Source organism: Lynx canadensis, chromosome D2 (genome assembly GCF_007474595.2).
Source record: "Lynx canadensis isolate LIC74 chromosome D2, mLynCan4.pri.v2, whole genome shotgun sequence".
NCBI classification, from domain to species: Eukaryota; Metazoa; Chordata; class Mammalia; order Carnivora; family Felidae; genus Lynx; species Lynx canadensis.
Window position 1 is genome coordinate 18,168,448 of NC_044313.2, and position 18,269 is coordinate 18,186,716.

At 46.8% G+C, this 18,269-nt stretch overlaps 1 protein-coding gene across 1 annotated transcript in view; it reads left to right on the forward strand.

Moving 5' to 3' along the window:
- Positions 1–258: 258 nt before the first annotated feature.
- Positions 259–18,269, forward strand: part of LOC115526880 (guanylate cyclase 2G-like) — a 42,772-nt gene continuing 24,761 nt past the window's right edge. Inside the window, 11 exon segments of the mRNA XM_030334212.1 lie at positions 259–642; positions 2,069–2,414; positions 3,955–4,064; positions 7,223–7,420; positions 8,831–8,948; positions 10,591–10,763; positions 11,906–12,004; positions 12,603–12,797; positions 15,078–15,215; positions 16,963–17,046; positions 17,769–17,873. Coding sequence (XP_030190072.1) covers positions 259–642; positions 2,069–2,414; positions 3,955–4,064; positions 7,223–7,420; positions 8,831–8,948; positions 10,591–10,763; positions 11,906–12,004; positions 12,603–12,797; positions 15,078–15,215; positions 16,963–17,046; positions 17,769–17,873 — 1,950 coding nt within the window.

Here is an 18,269-nt window from a genome sequence, read left to right on the forward strand (position 1 = left end):
CGACTTCAGCCAGGTCACGATCTCGCGGTCCGTGAGTTCGAGCCCCGTGTCAGGCTCTGGGCTGATGGCTCGGAGCCTGGAGCCTGTTTCCGATTCTGTGTCTCCCTCTCTCTCTGCCCCTCCCCCATTCATGCTCTGTCTCTCTCTGTCCCAAAAATAAATAAACGTTGAAAAAAAAAAAATTAAAAAAAAAAAAATAAACTCCTGGCTTGAGTGCTCAGGAGGCTCCTGCTGTGATACAGGTGTTAGCTGTCATCCATGGCTCCCAGGGTAGGTGCGGAGGCCTCACTCGGATCTGAGCTCCGTTGGGGGATTGAATGTCATGTTGCCCACCCAACACTAGTTCTGACACTCTTGGTCAGCATGCTGGTGACTTGGCTTGAGGCTGCTAAACTCACCGTGGGCTTCCAGGCCCCCTGGAACATCTCTCACCCATTGAGCGTGCAAAAGCTGGGTGCGGGCCTCCAGATTGCCATGGACAAGATCAACTCAGAGACAGCGGACCTTGGAAACTTCAGCTGGGAGTTCACTTATACCAACTCAACCTGTAGCACCACATAGTCTCTTGTTGTTTTCACCAACCAGGGCCAGAGAGAACGGATTCCTGCCCTGTTCGGACCAGCATGCCCAGAAGCAGCAGAGGTAGAGTATAGCCCTTCAGAAACTTTGGCTGAGTGTCCGTTGGAAGGGATGGTTTTTAAAATGATGGCACAGGGGCACCTGGGCGGCTCAGTTGGTTAAGCAGCCGACTTTGGCTCAGGTCACAATCTCACAGTTCGTGAGTTCGAGTCCTGCGTCGGGCCCTGTGCTGATGGTTCAGAGCCCAGAGCCTGCTTCAGATTCTGTGTCTCCCCCTCTCTCTGCCCCCTCTCCAGCTCACACTCTGTCTCTTTTCTCTCAAAAAGAAAGAAACGTTAAAAAAATTAAAATGATAGTACCGACTGGAATAATCTCTTGGCAAGGGTGACATTATACATACTAACTATGTAGGTCTTGAGTACCATTTCTTTGAGATGTAATGAGACCATGTAATCATAACAGTTAACATTCTCTTTAAGGAAAGCCTTTCAAATCACTAATTATTAGTTCACTCCCTAACTTGTTGATTGTTTAGACTTGGTGCTATTGTACGAAGACCCTTCTTATTCACTCTAATGCTGTCAGCCACATGGCTCACAAAGAGTAAGTGGAAAGTGGATGCTTCGTTTCAAACAGAAAAATATCATTTGCTTGTGTAGATTTCCCTTTGGTGTGTGTAATAAATTATTCAGCGATGGTAAAAGTAAACGGCAAAGAGTGAAGTATGACAGATTGCAGTAAGCCAGAGCAAGCAAAGTAGACACATGACTTGTAGCTGTTTAGTTGATGAGATTAGCTTTGTGGAAGTCCTTGGCATCCCGTCTCTGACAGGTGTTAATGCAAAGCTGACTAGGAAGGAACATCACAGTCCTCACTCTCAAACATACCGGGGAGCTATCAGTACTGGGTGCTAACAAATGAAGTTCACATTTGAACTTGGATCTTGATCTCTTCCGGAATTTTTCCTTTGACATATTTCTAGCTTTCCAGAGCCATCCAATTTCCAAAGGCAAATTCAAAGGCTGTGGAGTGTGTCTTCATTCCTCCACCCTGACCCTTCACATCCCCAATTCCCAAATCAGAAGTAATTTCTTACTTAACTCCTATAAATCTATAGCCGATAAGTATTGAATGGTATACTTAACTCTAAACTGTTTTTATATGCCTTAGCTCCTGAAAGAGTTGATCATAAGCTCCTTTAAGAGCAAGATCTCCACAGTTCCTTGTAAATAGTAGGACCCTAATGAAAAGTATTGAGAAATAAATAAGGAACAAATCGATCAATAAATGCTCGCTATCGTTATTCTTGTCCTTTGAGGTTTTGCATCCTGAAGATGGATCCAAGACATTATCATCAATATTCCAAAAGAGAGGATTCAGTCTGACCCATAGACTCACTGAATCCAAAGTTTACGCAGACACCTTCCAACGGGGTTTGAGTGTAGCCTAAACCGAGTTATGGAAAGGCATCCTTTTGGTTTCTTTCAAGGTTATTGGCTTGTTGGCCTCAGAGTGGAACATCCCTGTGTTGGACTTTGTTGGACAAACTGCAAAACTGGAGGACAACTTATATGACATGTATGTGAAACTTGTGCCGCCCATGCACAAAATTGGTGATGTGCTCCAGAAAAGTCTCCGGTACTTGGGCTGGAAACACATTGGGATGTTTGGAGTTCACTCTGGGACTTCCTCCTGGGACAGAGTGGATGAATTATGGAAGGTTGTAGAGAACAGACTCAAATCCCATTTCACCATCACTGCCAGTGTGAAATACATCAACAGCCATCCAGCCTTCCTTCGAGAGAATCTTAGAAGCGTGCCATTGATTGTCAGAAGTAAGTAGGAAAGAGTCTTCCATTGTTTATGTTTGTAGAGACAAATAGGAAAGCAGATGGTTTGGAAAAAACTAAGAACTCTTCATTTTTCTATGGATGTAAAAAGCAGAAGGAAATGGTGCAAAATTAATGATACATAAAAGCACCACCAAGAACAAAGTTATTTTTTTCTTTAATGTAAAGTGAAATCCCTGATGCTATAGTGTTATGATGCACAGAGCCAGTTCTGGAAGCATCTTCCAGATGGGCTGGGTCTTTGCATTTGGGTTATCATTTAGAGCATGGGCTGTGGAGATAGAAAGCTCTAGGTTTGAAACCAGCCTCTGACACTTTCTAGCTGTGTGCTCTTGAGGGAGTACATTAATCTCTCTGTGCCTCTGGTAAGACGGAGACAATTATCTTAGCTACCTCACAGAATGGTGAGGATTAAATGAAGTCATGCCTGTGAAGTGCTGAACACAATAACTGGTCAGCATGCGATAGCAATTATTTTTGTCATGGTACTTATGAGGCTCTGCTTTCTAGCATGAATTAGTAACTGACTCCTTTCTGTTCTTCCAATAAACTAAGCCCTTATGGCCTTTACGGTCTTGGGACTTGGGGACGTGCTGATCCCTTGGCCTGGAGTGCTACCTGCAATCCCACCCCACCCCACCCGGCCCTCTTTCTGTGGATACATAGCTTCCTCTTCTTCCAGACTCAGCCCAGAGCCCACTTGCTCCAAGGAGCCTTTTCGGACTACCTGACCTGGAGCAGTCCCCCCTCCCACCACCACCTCACCCACATCAGTAGGAGAGCACCCTTCCTCCCTCACGAATTAGAATCTTAAATGCTCTCCGTAATCTCTTCACTTGCATGCCTTGTGGCTGTCAGCTCCCTGAAGGCAGGGGCCTTCTCTCTTGCTCACTGCTGTATCCTTTCTGTAGTACAGTGCCTGACGCACAACTGGGACTCAAATAAGCAGATTATCATTTGCCTCCTTTGAAAAAATAAGTCACTACTTCATTTGGGTGTTAAAATGCATGCTGATGTGTTTGGACGGAATAAAAGCACCGTGACCTCTGCTTCCTGTCTCCCCCCTCCCCCCCGCCCCCCGCCCATCCAAAGTCAGAAGGTCTGAATGCTCCTGGTTCTGGGTCTTCTGTGAACTCCTCCTAATTGCTGTGTGGCTGATGAGTCACAAGCCAGATCTGTTGCTGAGTGAATTACGTGAAGAAACGAGAGCCCAGAAAGTGGTCACAACTTTCTTTTGGCTTGTACTTTGGGAGAGAGCGCAGTGAGGACTTTTGTGACACCAGCTTATGTACTGCTGGTGTGGTTCCAGAAGTGTACATGCTGGGAATAGTCTGGGCTTTCCTATTTCCTAAAGCATGCTCAAGGAAAGAAAAAGTCCACGTCTCATTGGCTCATTTGGAGTGGCTTCAAGCTGGACTTTACAAAGTGTGTGTGTGTGTGTGTGTGTGTGTGCGTGTGTGTGTGTAGTGTGGGCACATGTGCATGTGAACATGTACAACTGGCCGACTTTGTTTTCTCTTCTTAGTCATCATCTTAATCGGCAGCTCAGAGGATGCAAAAATTATGCTGCTGGCTGCAGAGAACCTGGGACTCAACACAGGAGAATTTGTCTTCATTGCTTTGCAGCAGTTGGAAGTGGTTCTCATGAGCCCTCTATGGTTCCCACAGTAAGAAGTAGCAAGCAAGGAGCACTTGCTATGCACCAGATGCATCAGCTCACTGAGTACTCACTGCTATCCCATGAGGCGGGTGCCCTCGTGTTCTCATTGTAGGATCAGGACCCTGAAACTGAGCTGAAAGAATTTACCCAGAGTTCTGCACAGTAGGTGAGAGGTCTCTGGTGGAGCCCTAGGAAAAGCCTCAAAAGGCCAACATACTGGTCCCATTAGACAATTCTTAGGTGGTTTGGTTCATTCGGTAATGGTCAGGATGGCTAAAACGTATCATGTACCTCCTCTAAGTACCAAGGTACACATATCACTTGCCTCATGGCTCTCAATACTCCCAAGGGTCCCGTGAGACAGCTATTCCATGCATAATTTACACGCATCATGGCTCTCTTATTTCCAACAGTCTCGTAAGGTGGATGTCACTAGCATTCCAGACCAAAAAAAACAGAGGCTGAGCTAACTAAGATACCCTACCCAAGAGCTCAGAGCTCTTGAGGGGAATAGCTGGTCTTCCAAATTGGGTCTTGTGGACATTGGGACTGAGCTCTTTGCCCCGATAGCTCTGCCTTATGGAGTGTTTACTGGATGCCAGACCCCACCATGAGTACTTGACATACTAAAACCCATTTCAGCTCACACCACCCCATGGAGGGCTACTTTTTATGGGTCCTCTGTGGACTCATAGATGAGGACTCATAGAACTTGTAGACGAGGAAACTGAGATCCTGAAAGCTGAAATAACTTACCAGAGGCCACATGACTGGTAGGAGAGAGACCTAGTATTTAAATATTTTTTAACGTTTATTTATTTTTGAGACAGACAGAGACAGAGCATGAACAGGGGAGGGGCAGAGAGAGAGGGAGATACAGAATCTGAAATGGGCTCCATGCTCTGAGCTGTCAGCACAGAGCCCGACGCAGGGCTCGAGCTCACAGACCGTGAGATCATGACCTGAGCCGAAGTCAGTCGCTTAACCGACTGAGCCACCCAGGCGCCCTGAGAGCTAGTATTTAAAGCCAGTGGGCTGTACATTTAATCACCACACCACACTAGCAGGCCACTTGCACTTAGCTATGGACACACTGTATAATTTTTATAGCAGTTTTATCTTTCTAAAATGAGCTTGTTTTATACAATCATGAGCTGAAATAGGGCAAAAGGGAGTAAAGAAAAACGTAAAATAATGTTCCAGATTTCTTTTATCTTTTTATCAAGAGTATTTTCGATTGCCCAAAGTGTCTCAGATCTCTCTGGGCAGCCAGTTGGAATTCTACACATATGCCAGACTTCTCAGAACATCCTCCCACCTTCCCTTGTCACTGCTGGCCACCCCTTTCTCTTCATTTCTGTCCCCTCTGCCTTCAGACAGATGAGGAGATGCTGGGCCAGGTCTCGGTATGGACAGAGAAGCCCTTCAACACCCTTGCTGCTTTTTCCCCAAACCTTGATGATCACATTCCAGCTGGCTTGTAGTGGCAGAAATCATATAGAAGTAAAAACATACCACACAACGTCCATGCAGTTGAATTCATGCTGCTCTAAAAAAAAACAGAAGAGCATAAATCCATTCTAGAAAAAGATTCCCAATGTAGGCTTAGTGGGGGACAAATCAAGGTGCAGAACAGCATTATAGTGTGATACTACTTAATTAAAATACACACGCATGTGGAACTGACAGGAGGGAGCCATAGGGGAATCGGGGAAGATTTTGTGGTCTTTCATGTATATACAGGCAATGGGTGGGCATTCATTTCATAATAGTAATAATATAGATAATAATGATCATAACAAACCACCTAAACCATAAGAAGAAAATTGAGAATCAATAGTCCTGATGAATGGATAACGAAGAGGTGATATATATATATCACCTCTTCATATATATATATATATATGCACACAATGGAATGCTTCTCGGCGATGAAAAAGAATGAAATCTTGCCATTTGCAACAACGTGGATGGAGCTGGAGGGCATTACGCTAAGTGAAATGAGTCAGACAGAGAAAGACAGATATCATATGTTTTCACTCATATGTGGAATTTGAGAAACTTAACAGAAGATGGGGGAAGGGAAGGAAAAAAAAAGTTACAAACAGAGAGAGAAGCAAACCATAAGAGACTCTTAAATACAGAGAATAAACTGAGGGTTGATGGGGGTGGGGGGCCAGGGGTTGGGGAAAATGAGTGATGGGCATTCAGGAGGGCACTTGTTGGGACGAGCGCTGGGTGTTGTATGTAAGCAATGAATCATGGGAATCTACCCCCGAAGCCAAGAGCACACTATATACACTATATGTTAGCTAACTTGACAACAAATTATATACCTATCTGTATCTATATCTATATCTATATCATCTATATCTATCTATCTAAAGAAGTAAAAATCATATTACAAAAAAAAATCAGCAGTCCTAAATTTTTCAAGTTTTTTGCTACCCATTGCTAGAAGGTAAGGTTTCTGCATCTTAAGGTCTTGACACCCCAGGTAAGTTATTATTATTTATTTATTATTTTTTTGGCTTACTTCCCACTCTTTCAATGCTAGCTTGAAAATGGGCTCCCAGGCCCCCTGGAATATCTCCCATCCATTTAGTGTGCAAAGGCTGGGTGCAGGCCACATACAGTAATAACAGCCAGCATTGACTGAGGGCTTAACTTACACCAAGCTGGGCGCCAGGAGCTTCCGTGGACTATCTCGTTTAATCCTCACGCAACCCACAAGGCAGTGCTATCGCTGTCTATATTATATTAGATAGGTGAGTAAAACCAGGGCAGGAAGGCTGTATACCTGTCCAAGGTGGCAGTCATTAGCTGGTGGAGCCAGAAGTCATAGTAAGGCCTGCCTTTCTCCAGGCCTCAGGTTCTTATTGCTGTGTAACACTGAGATGTAATTAAGCAAAAGTTAAGAGCTTTGCACGTAGTGTGTGCTCATTAAATGCTAGCTGTTTATGTTTTCTTTGGCTTATCCCTCGCTTAATAAATTAGAGCCTAAACTTTGTCCTGAAAGTTGTGTTTCTAAGGATCACAGTGAAGAGATTCAAATTTGACGTTGACTTTTTGCGGTTCCGTTGAACAGGAGTATTTCGTACAGAATGACTATGTTTATTTCATTGTGTTTCAGGACAGTTTTTGGAAGGAGGTATTGACAAATCAGAAGGCGATGCACTCCTCCACGGTCTATGAGTCAGTGTTTCTCATAGCCTTTGGCTCCTATGGAGAAGGCCCTGGAGGTGAAGACTTCCAAAAACAAGTCTACCAAAGGCTGAGAGGGCCACCCTTCCACAGCTCCATATTCACAGACGAGCAGCTCTGATGTGGGGCCTTCCTGCACAGGCCCCTGCCCCCTTCTTGAAGGATGTTTGTGTTTGGCTCTGAGAGTCTCCCTCTTATCTCCCCTCTGCTTGCCTCACTCCCCTAACACACACACACAGACACACGCACGCAAACGCGTCTGTGCACACACACAGCCACACACTTTCTCATCTTCAACAGTCCAAAATATACAGTAGCCTGATGCTGTCTTGTGAAATCTGCACCCCAGGACCATAAAGGAGGACAGAGGTTACGAGATGAGAGGTCAGTGGCCTTTGGAATCAGAGACCTAGGCTCCTATCCCAATTCTGTTATTTACTAACTGTGGGCCTTGAGGTGAATTGCTTAATCTTCTACACATCTGTGTCTCCCCCCGAAAAATGGGACTCATAACGACATCTGCCTCTGGGGTGTGGTTTTGAGTATCTAATAATACAGAACATGGAATTAGCAGAACTGATACCAGTGGGACCTCAAACCTCAACAATTTCCTTTCCCGGCAGGATGCCAGGAGCAGGAACCAGAATGGAGGGATCAGAGATGTGGAGCTAGGACAGGTCAAGGCAAGTAGGTGGTCTGGAACAGGGAGAAGAAGGTCGGGAGAGAGATTAGCAGCCAGTGGTGGTCTCTGTATGTGTGGGATGATGGGGGAAAGTGTCTCATTCCCACAGAGAATTCTTTACAGAGACACCATTGGCCAGAGCTGGAACCACTTCCAGGGTGGGGCTGAGCTGACCTTGAAGGTGGTGATGGGTCACTGATGACAGGCGTTCCATTAGGAACAAGGTGGCCTGTTGTGGATCCTCACACAAAAGAAAAGATGATCAACTCACAAATATTGGGGGAGTCGTTTACTAAGTGTCAGCTCTGTACCAGGTTCTCCAGGGAGAACCTGCCTGGCCTCTAGTCAGCACTTAAATTTTTGTTGACCAAATGGATAGAAGAGAACATGTATTGAAGACCTACTATGTTCCAGGTAGTGAGAATGGGAGTATACCTATTCTACCTCATTTAACTATCCTTATCATTACCGTGACAGCAGCCTTCTCATTTTGTAAATTGGTGAGGTGAGATTCAGAGAGATTCAGAGAGGTTATGGAACTTACCCCAAGACTCACAGCCAGTAAAGCAGCAGGGCCAGCCTGGCTCTGAAATCTGCCCTCTTTCCATTAAACCATACTCCCTCCCACCCGTGGCCTAAAGAGCCGTGCCTGACCTGCAGGATCACGTGATCTCCCGGGGCCCAGGAGGCCCCAGGAGGCCAAGTGTGGTCCGTGCTATGGGATTTGATGGCACAGGCCTGGGCACGTGGAGGGCCCTCCTCTCCCTGGGGGACAGCGGGGACCACGGGTGTGTTCCAAGGTGAAGAGGACAGAGAGAGAGAGAGTCCTCCCTGCGTTTGCCTCCCTCCCTGAAGGTGAGCCCTTACACTGCCCACCTTTGCGACGCAGTGCTACTCTATGCCCAGACGGTGAGGGAGCTGGTGGTGGCCGGGCGAGATTTCCGAGACGGGGGGCAGCTGGTGGGCACCCTGAGTGACTCCCATCGCGCTGCTGGGTTTCCTCGACTGGGGCCTGCTGCTGCTTCCATGGGCAGGGCCCGGAGAAGCCGGGCTGTGGCTGGAGGCTTGCCTCCCTGAGTCACAGGGTCCCTCTTTCTTAGGGAGATTCTTCTTCAAGGGCTGGTTGAGGTTCAACCTCCCGGCTTCCACGGGCCACTCTTCCAGGTCTATCCAGAAGGCTGCCCGGACCAGGGGAGGGGGCCTCGGGGTCACATCAGCCCCCCCCCGCCCCCGGTCCCCGGCTGCCACCACCGCGCAAAGTCTCTCCCGCCAGCTCCTTTTGAGCCGAATCTGTCTAGAATGAAACTCAAAGTCTGTGAGGACTGCCTCATGGGCTTGCTTCCACAATGCTTCCCATCCTGTGCCCTCTCTGACCGGGGTGCTGGGCCTGATTCCCGAGAATGACCTCTAATGATGGGACTGCCCGGTCTGGCTCTGCTCTCAGGGGTGAGGATAGGCTGGGAAGCAAATCACCCTGGGTACTCAACAATGGCTACCTCCTTTCAGTGCACTCCAGTTTCTCATTCCTAAGACAGGGATAATACCCCCTGATCGGACTGGCCCTGGACAGAATCAGGATATTTGTCTCTGCTTCTTGTATTCGTTTCTGCCACACAGTGGCGGGACCACAGCCACAGAACTAGTGAGTGCCAGGGGCCTTCACACCAATCGAAAAGAGGCTCTTGGCCAAGGAGGTCAAATTAGGAGATGAATCCCCGTCGCCTTGTTGCGCCATAAACAAAGTACATGCTGAAGGCAGCAATTCGGGTTGTTGCATTTGTGCCAGCTCTCTGTGCAAACCTCAGCAGGGAGCTGGGCTTGGCCCTCACACTCGGGATGCCAGCACGTGTTCGCACGGCCCGGCAGCGCGGGGTCCTGGGGAGAACACGGCACTTGGAGCCTAACAGGCCTGCCTCTTCCTGGCCCTGGAAACTCAGGGGAGTCTGCCTCCAGCCTCTGCTTGTTAAGGAGTGGTGCCTCCCCGGAAGGGTCCGCTGGGGCTAGTCGTGTGAAATCACCATGACCTGCGGTGCTGGGCACACAGCAGGTGCTCAATAAATGGTCATTTTGTGTCCTCTCCCCGGTGGGAACGAAGCTGCGATAAGTCCTATGTCAGACCATACGTCCTAGTCGCTGGTATGGAAGAGCCGTATTTTGCTGCCCTGGGATCTCTAACATGTCCTTTGTGCGTCGGGTTGAGCATATCCTGGGCCAGGACGGGGCACCATGTCGACACCAAGCACAAACCAAAACTAAGAGGGAAGAGGCTCGCTAAGAACAAACTTTGCAAACTCATGCCCTGGGGCCTGGCAGGCCATCTGCCCCCTTTTGTCACATCTGATTGTGGGTTGTTTGGTTTTTTTTAATGCTGGATGGGCTCCCCAGCATAGGCCTAACAACACACATCTGCCTGCCCAAATGCCCTGCCCCACCAGGGGACCACTCTGAACCACCTTTCCTTTTTCACGCTCCTCCTTGACCCTGTCTCAGATTTCCTGAAAGGACAAGAACCTCACTGCTGGCTTTTGGTGGCTGCTGGGCGGGGCTTCTGCTCATCTGAGCTGACAGACTGGCATTTCCAGCCACATGCTCCCCTCTGTCCCCCTCATCGTAAGCATCTTCTCTCTTCCCAGGAATCACTGGCCCCGTGTTTGTGGACTCCCAGGGAGAAAGGCACATGGATTACTCAATCTATGCTCTACAGAAATCTAGAAACGGGTCCCGCTTTCTTCCTTTTCTTCAATATGACAGCGATCAGAAAGTAATCAGGTACTGGCGGGATCTTTATGTTTAGATCGTGCTACAGGAAGGGACCTGGGAGGGGGCGGGGGCTGGGGGTCCTGCCGGGAGGCCGGTTTGGGATCCAGCTCCTAGAATGCACCACACAGGTTGTCTGTTGCTCCTGAACTCAGGCGAAGGTCTCCTCTGGGCCTTTAAAATAATCTTGCCCTTGCTTGTGGGTGTGGCTCAGCCACTTCAGATCCTAGTTTAGAACACAGCACCCCCCAAGTGCACCTCCACGGGGACCTAGGCCTCCTCTTGCAGCCAGGCAGGTCCCACAGCCCACGGTCTCAGGGACAGGCCCTGCCCTAGGGGTGGGGGAACACAGCACCCCCTGCAGGGTCGAGTCCCCAGCCAGCCAAACCTACTCAACCCAGGCGGCCTGATTCCCAAACAGACAGCTTTGTGGACACCAGGACCTGGGTGCCATCCCGGCTTCCTGTACCCAGGAATCCCTGGGGGGGTAAAATCTGTTTTTGTTCTCTCGGCTATAAATCAATGAGAAAACTAAAAGGAAACCTAAAGCTTAATTGAATTGCTACTTGTCCCCACCATCACCACCCCCAATCCAGATTTGACTTGACACTTTTCTCCCTCCCTACCCTTATGGAATTTTCATGTGCCAAAGCAAACTGGCCCAGGAAATGAAATAATCATAATCCTCAGTAACAAACAGATCCTCGGTATCGTAGGAACAGGCATTCTCCACGAAGGGGGCGGTGTTTTGGTGTGTGCAATGTCAAGGTGCTGTGTAACAAGATTTGTCTGCATCACACACGGGAGAAAATCCCAGCAACACCGGAGCATTGACACATCACTTTTAAATCAAAAGTGACAGGGTTCCAATCAAAAGATTAAGTCAGCTCTTCTCCGCAACAGAATGATAGTGCCCATCCATGAATTAGATGATCTGCAGGTGAGTTTGAAGAGTCTAGGTGAGGTGTGAAAACTGGATGGGTCACCAAATGTTTGAATTAAGAGACCAAGGCCTGCTTCTTGCAAATGACGCGCATGTTTCAGTTGCTTCTGCTCTGCCTAAGGTAGTGACAAAGTAGAATAAATGCAGTGGGCACTGACTTACAATTGTCTTTTTTTTTTTTTTTTTTTTTATAAGACGCGAGAAATCTCTCCACTCTTCCTTGGCCCCAGGGCTCACTTCCTGAAGACAGACCCAGCTGTGGATTTGACAATGAGCTCTATGGAAAGGCGCCTGCTTCTACAGGTCAGTGCGGGCGCTCAGAGAAGGCGGTAGGTAGGGATTCTCCCCAGGAGGGTATCTCAACAGCGGTGGCACTGTTGGTGTTTGGGGCAGGCTACTCTTTGTGTGCGGACGTGTCCTGTGCACTGAATAGCTGCATCCCAGGCCTCTACCTGCTACAGGCTAGCCACGCTCTCTAGTTGCAGCCACCCAAAAAATCTCCAACATCACCTGCCTCCCCTGTAGAGAACCTCAGCTCCAGGGAAACCTGGCCCCCGGGATGTGAGTCTCAGGGACTTCATTTCTAAGGAGTTAGAGTCCGAACAAGGGAGTATTGCCTGGTGCTCCTGGAATTAGATGGATCATAACAGAGAACAACTCTAAGAACTCATAGTGAGCGTTCAGTAACAGTGGTGGTGGTACTAGAAGTCATCCCCATTGTCTACAGTGGAAGTTTCTATCCACAGCGGGAGGTGGGTGCAGTTGCCATGGGAACCAGAGGGGAGGTCAGAAAAGAATTCTTGGGAGAGACAAGTCTGAGTGGACCCAGGACATCCTAGCTTGGACCCATGCCTGGATAGCCTTTGAGGCATCTGTGTGGCATGACCAGGCTGGGGCCAGGACGTGCTCTCTTCTGTTCTTCAGCAGGCTGTAGTGATGACATGTCCCTGTCCTCCAGGCGTGACTGCTGTGATCCTCGCTATGACCCCCTTGATTACTGTCTTGGGAGCTGTCATCATAGGTCTTTGGTTAAGGATTCAGAGGGGAAAATTGCAAAGGCGAAAGGAAGACATTTGGTGGCAAATCAATTATGATGACATCACCATTCTGCCCCCAAACAAGGTGAGGCCACAGCCGGCCCAGATAGCCACTTCCTGCTCACGGCTAGTGATTTGTGGAAGGGACCTCATCTAGGAGTTTCTGAAAGCCAAGGCTGACTCATTTATAAAGTGGGTGCTTAACGGAGCCTTTAGCCCCACATTCTGGCTCTGGGCCTCCCACTTCCTTGATGAATATCCCTGGGAATGTCATTTCTGGGCCTTAGCTTCTGAATCCTTATAAATGATCAGATGGTCTCGAAGATTCCCTTCAGCTCTATTACCCTGTGGGTGTAAGGACTCATATATCCTGCTCAAATATCAAAGCTGTCTCCCCGGCAGCATTTCGTTATTTTTAAAACCACATGAACTCCTTTAACCGGCTGATGACGAATATAGTAAGAATCATTTGCTCAACGACCTCTTCTGAGGGAGGCGAGCCCCACGGAGGTGTCTATAAGGTGAGACAGAAGCCCCATAAATGGAGTGAGTAAATGTCTCAGCCGCATCTTCAGAAAGCAGGTGACATTTGGGAAGAGGGATTTGCTAGAGATGACCAGGAGAGAAGTAACGCAGGGTGAGCCAGGATTTATATATTTATAAATATATTAAATATTGATTTAATATACATTAAATAAATAAATGTATATTTATTACATTTAATAAACATAACATTGTTTGATAAGGGTGTAACATTTACATAATTTCAAAAACTACTACCATGACTGTATCTTATGACTCAGTGTATTTTAGCTTGAAATTTTGAAGTGTCTTTTCTTTCTTTTTTCTTTTTTTTGTTATTGATATTAAACAGGGCAATCTTTGCAAGCATACGTTGATTATTTGGGAGGATTTATTGCCCTACCGGAAATGTTAGTAAGAAATGTTCTTTAGATTAGAAAGACGGATTCAAGTTTCTATAGGTTTTTTTAAACAATTTTTTAAGTTTATTTATTTTGAGACAGAGAGAGAGAGAGAGAGATCACAGGGGAAGGACAGAGAGAGACAGGGAGAGAGAGTGAATCCCAATCAGGCTCCACACTGTTAGCGCAGAGCCTGAGGCAGGGCCCGAACCTACGAACTGGGAGACGATGACTGAGCTGAAATCAAGAGTTGGGACGCCCTGCCGACTGAGCCACCCGGGCACCCGAGTTCCTGCAGTTTAAGAAGAGCTCTCTGTTCCTGGGAAGAGGGAGAGGGAGGGAGTAAATTTTGCTTTCATCTCAATTTATTAAAAACCTACAACTGAAATGAATTTTAAAGATCAGTAATTTTAGAATTTCAGAAAGTACTTGCTCAGGAGTACATGCTACTCAAGATATCAAGAGAATAACAAGAATCTACGTATTTGACCAGATTTATGAGTCTTAAATATCTCAAAGCAAAAGAAAAGTGTTCTAGAATGTTGGTGCTTGTTAAAAAAAAAGCACTAAAGTGAGACCAAAGTATATAGGTTTGTTCTCACGGACATTTAGATTAACTGTGAAGATAAGGAATGCATTATGGGTCAAAATCAAACATTTCTCTCATGTTATGTATGCGTTGTTCCTGTTATATTGGCTTTCTTTTCAAAATTGTAGTTTGTATTATTCATTTCTTTTTAGTGGTATTCTTGAATGTACTATTCATTCACTAAATGAGTTGTGACTTTCAAAAAATAAAGGTGACTTAGAGGAGCTCCAGGAAGCTCCAACACGTTAGGACCAGATCAGACTTCACTAGCAAATCGTTTCCAAAGTCCCTGGGGGTTCTGGGGCTCACTGGTCTGGTCCTGGGGTGAATGACAGATTGGGGGTGGAGAGTGTGATGGAGAAGAATACTCAGCCTTCTTCCCTCTTCAACCAAATCAGCTCTGCTCTGTCCTGCCCGGTTTCTACATTAGGGTTCCAGGTAAGACTCTGCTTGAAAAACAGCATTCCTCTGTCTTAAATACATTCTCTAGGTGTTAGGGAGGCACTGGGGTTATTAAACAGAGAGGTAATGTGGTTAGGTGCTCATTTCAGAAGAGGATTCTGGCATCGGGAGACACATCGAATTAAGCGCCAGAGCCAGAACTTGAATTTGGGCCGTCTGACCCCAGAGCCTTATCCATGACAACTGTCTGTGGTGGTATAGACACAAGAGTGACTCATGCAGTAGCCAAGCATTTACACTTTGGGTCAGAGGGATCAGGACTCAAGGCCTGACTTTCCCCACTTATTAACCGCGTGACCTTGGTGCCCATTTTCCTGAACTATAAAAGGCACACTCTCTTCGGTACTTGGTCGTGCTACGGAGAGCAATCGGGTTGCGTTGTGTTTTACAGCCATCCCAGAGATGCACGCCCGTGTCGAGAGGAAGCAACAGTAACTCATCTAGTGTGATGATTTCTGGGGATGCCAGTTCCCTTGTTAAGAGCCAGCAGGTGGAAGAGGCCTTTTATGCCCCTGTAGGGCCTTACCAGGTACTATTGAGGGCAAAGTGACTGCATGCACGTTGTAGTGTGTGTCTCTGTCCACTGTCCTTTCTGCCAGGCATGGCATTGTGAATAGGGGAACACACTCCAAGTAAAAGCCAGGGTGTTCTTGTGGCTCCAGAGTGGTGCGTCTCAACCCTAGACCGTTATGGCTGCCTGTGCTTAGCACTCCTCTAGAAGTTCAAGTCCTCTGGGTGAAAAATATGTGATAAAAAAAATCTCATATATAGTGTTTGAAATATACAAAAAAAAATATTATCTGGGAGGTCCCGGAGAGCAGGGGCCAAAAGCTCCAAGCAAGGAAAATTTTGTTCCTTGCTCTAAATTGGGTTTCATGAAGATTGGAACCAAAGCATTCCTCATGCAACTGAACTTATTTTTCTAAATGTTTACTTGGGTTTTCGAACTACAAAAAAAACTGTCTTGAATATTATCGTCCATAAAACCCTGAGCACCTTTATTCATACAAAACTGTGTATAATGGTCCAGTAGCCATTTAGAGATGGCAACCAGGAAGCCACAGAATATCTCTATTGATTAATCTTCCTGAAATATTTGCTCTCTTCTCCCTCAAATACCATCACTGGGGTCCCCAGGTCTTTATAGTAGTGTCCAAACTCTTTAACAAGGGTTCAAGGCTGTCTACTGCCTAGTCCCAGCCTACTTTCAGAAAAATTGTTTTTCGTGGCTGAAATCCTATACTATCCAGTCGGTCTTACTGCTTAAGCCATGTGTGTTTTTCACCTTCGACGATGCCATGACTACTGCCCCTACCCCACCCCCTCTGGAACCTTCTTGCCCTTCAGAGTTCGGCCTTAGCATTACCTCTTCCAAGAACCCTCTCCTCTATCCCATGGGGTGCCTTCCTCCTTGGGAACCCCCATCATAGACCAGAGTCTTTTGCAATTAACCCCATACTAAAAGTGGGAGATCTTGGGTTGGCATTTAAATTGTGCTGAGGCTTGTGTGTCCCGATTCTATCTTTTTTTCTGTGCAGATTTCCCCAGGTTGTCAGATGATTTGTGGCAATTTATTGACTCTCTTAAAGCAAACTTAATAGATAATGGCAATGAGATATGCCACTTCCTGAAAGCCTGATATGTGCCAAGCTTTGAGTTAACAGTGTTACGTATTTTAACTGATTTAACCGTTGTAAGAACTCTATGAGATAAGTTTCCTTTTTAATCTCCATGGTACAGATGAGGAAATGGAAGCTTGGAGAAGTTAAATCCCTTGTTCAAAGTTAGTAAGCTGTAAGCAGTAAGAGGTAAGCAGAAGTAAGGTAAGAGCAGTAAGGTCGTAAGCAGTAGAAATGGCCTTGACCCAGGTATCTGACTCCAGGCTTACTCTTAAGACCTCAGCTCACCATCCCTTTGAATGAAAATGGGACATTACTGTGTAATAGAGTGTAATCTTGGAGTCAGATATTCAAATTCTGGCTGTATTACCTACAAATGTGTGACCTTGGACAAGTTACTGAACCTTAGTGATCCCACCCGGAAACATGCCCATCTTGCAGGGCTATGATACGTGGGAAAATGAGATCTTATGTGTTAAGAAGCTAGCTGAGCACCTACACATAGCACAGTGCCACCCTGGCCTGATCTGGACTCTGATGTCCCTTTTGTAGGTGGATTTCTTGCTGGTTTTCCTGCTTCCCTTCCTAGACTTTTCTGAGTAGAGCTTTTCTGGATCATCCTGGATTAAGAGCATTCCACTTTGTCTCTGGTTCCAGGGAAACCATGTGGCCATCTGCTACGTGGGTGACCAAGCAAAAGCCTCAGTCAGGAAGCCGTCTGTGCTGCAGGAAATCCAACTGGTGAGGCTCCTCCCCCCTCTCCCTGGGAGAGAGAAAGTGGCGCTGATCTCTGGCTCTCTGCTGCCAGCTCCCTCTTCCCATCTGGGAACACCCCAGTCCAAAGGATCAATGATGGGAAGCTTCTTCCCTTACCTTGGCCCACTACCCCCATCCCCTGACAGCCCAGACGTTAGGCTTAAGACCCTTTAGGCACCTGAAATCTGGGACCCCTTCCAGCCTTGCCCTTTTCCCTTAAATTCCCCCTGGCCTTCATTCCACCTCTCCATCCTCTGTGTCTGTGAGGATTGTTCACCTCTCTTGAAACTTTTCCTTGGATGGAGTCAGATTCATGCGGTTTGACTTCTTGCTCGAAATCTATGACCTGTCATGGCCCAGACACCATGGCATTGACAGCCATGAACACCAGGAAGCAGGGCCAGGTCTGTTACTGTGATGTGGTTTTAGTTAATCCCCATGGCTAAGGTTAGACTTGGATCATTCCTCTGGTTTATTTGCTAGAGGCAGACTGCCTGGATTTACCTCCCAGCTCTGCCACTAATAAGTTGTACGATCTTCAACACATTATTTTACTGTTGAGCATCAGTTTCCTCATCTGTAAATGGGAACAGTCAGAGTTCCTTTCTCACAGGGTCTTTGTGAGAATTAAGTGTATGTAAAGCACACAGCAGAGTTCCCAGCACAGAAGACGTACTACGATCATAAGCTATTATTATTATTTTCAGGTATATGAATTAGGGCATGAAAACATTGTCCCCTTCTTTGGCATTTGCACAGAACCACCCAATGTCTGCATTGTCACCCAGTATTGCAAAAAAGGGAGTCTTACGGTAAGCGAACTAGTAAACCTTACTTCAGGTTAGATTAATAGCAGCTAATAAAGAACCCGTCAATGTTTTGCCCTTTATCCAAGAACAGTCCCTCTCTGGTTTAATTGCAAGACCTGCATTATCTTGTTGGGCCGCCTACAGGGGATACAATTAGCAGTGGAATTGCCAACAGTCAATTTTTCTTTGCTCTGGGTGGAGATTGCCTGAGCCTGTTTTTGTTGCCTAAGACACTATTGCTACTTCTGAATTGTGTTTCTGGACCCCCTCCTACCCATAGTATGTGACCATCAGCTTTATGTCTGGAAAAAGGAAGCATTTATAAGACTCCAGACTTAACAATGAGTCAGGTTACAATATCTCCTGGGAAATTTCGAGTATTGGCTGTAGATTACTCTG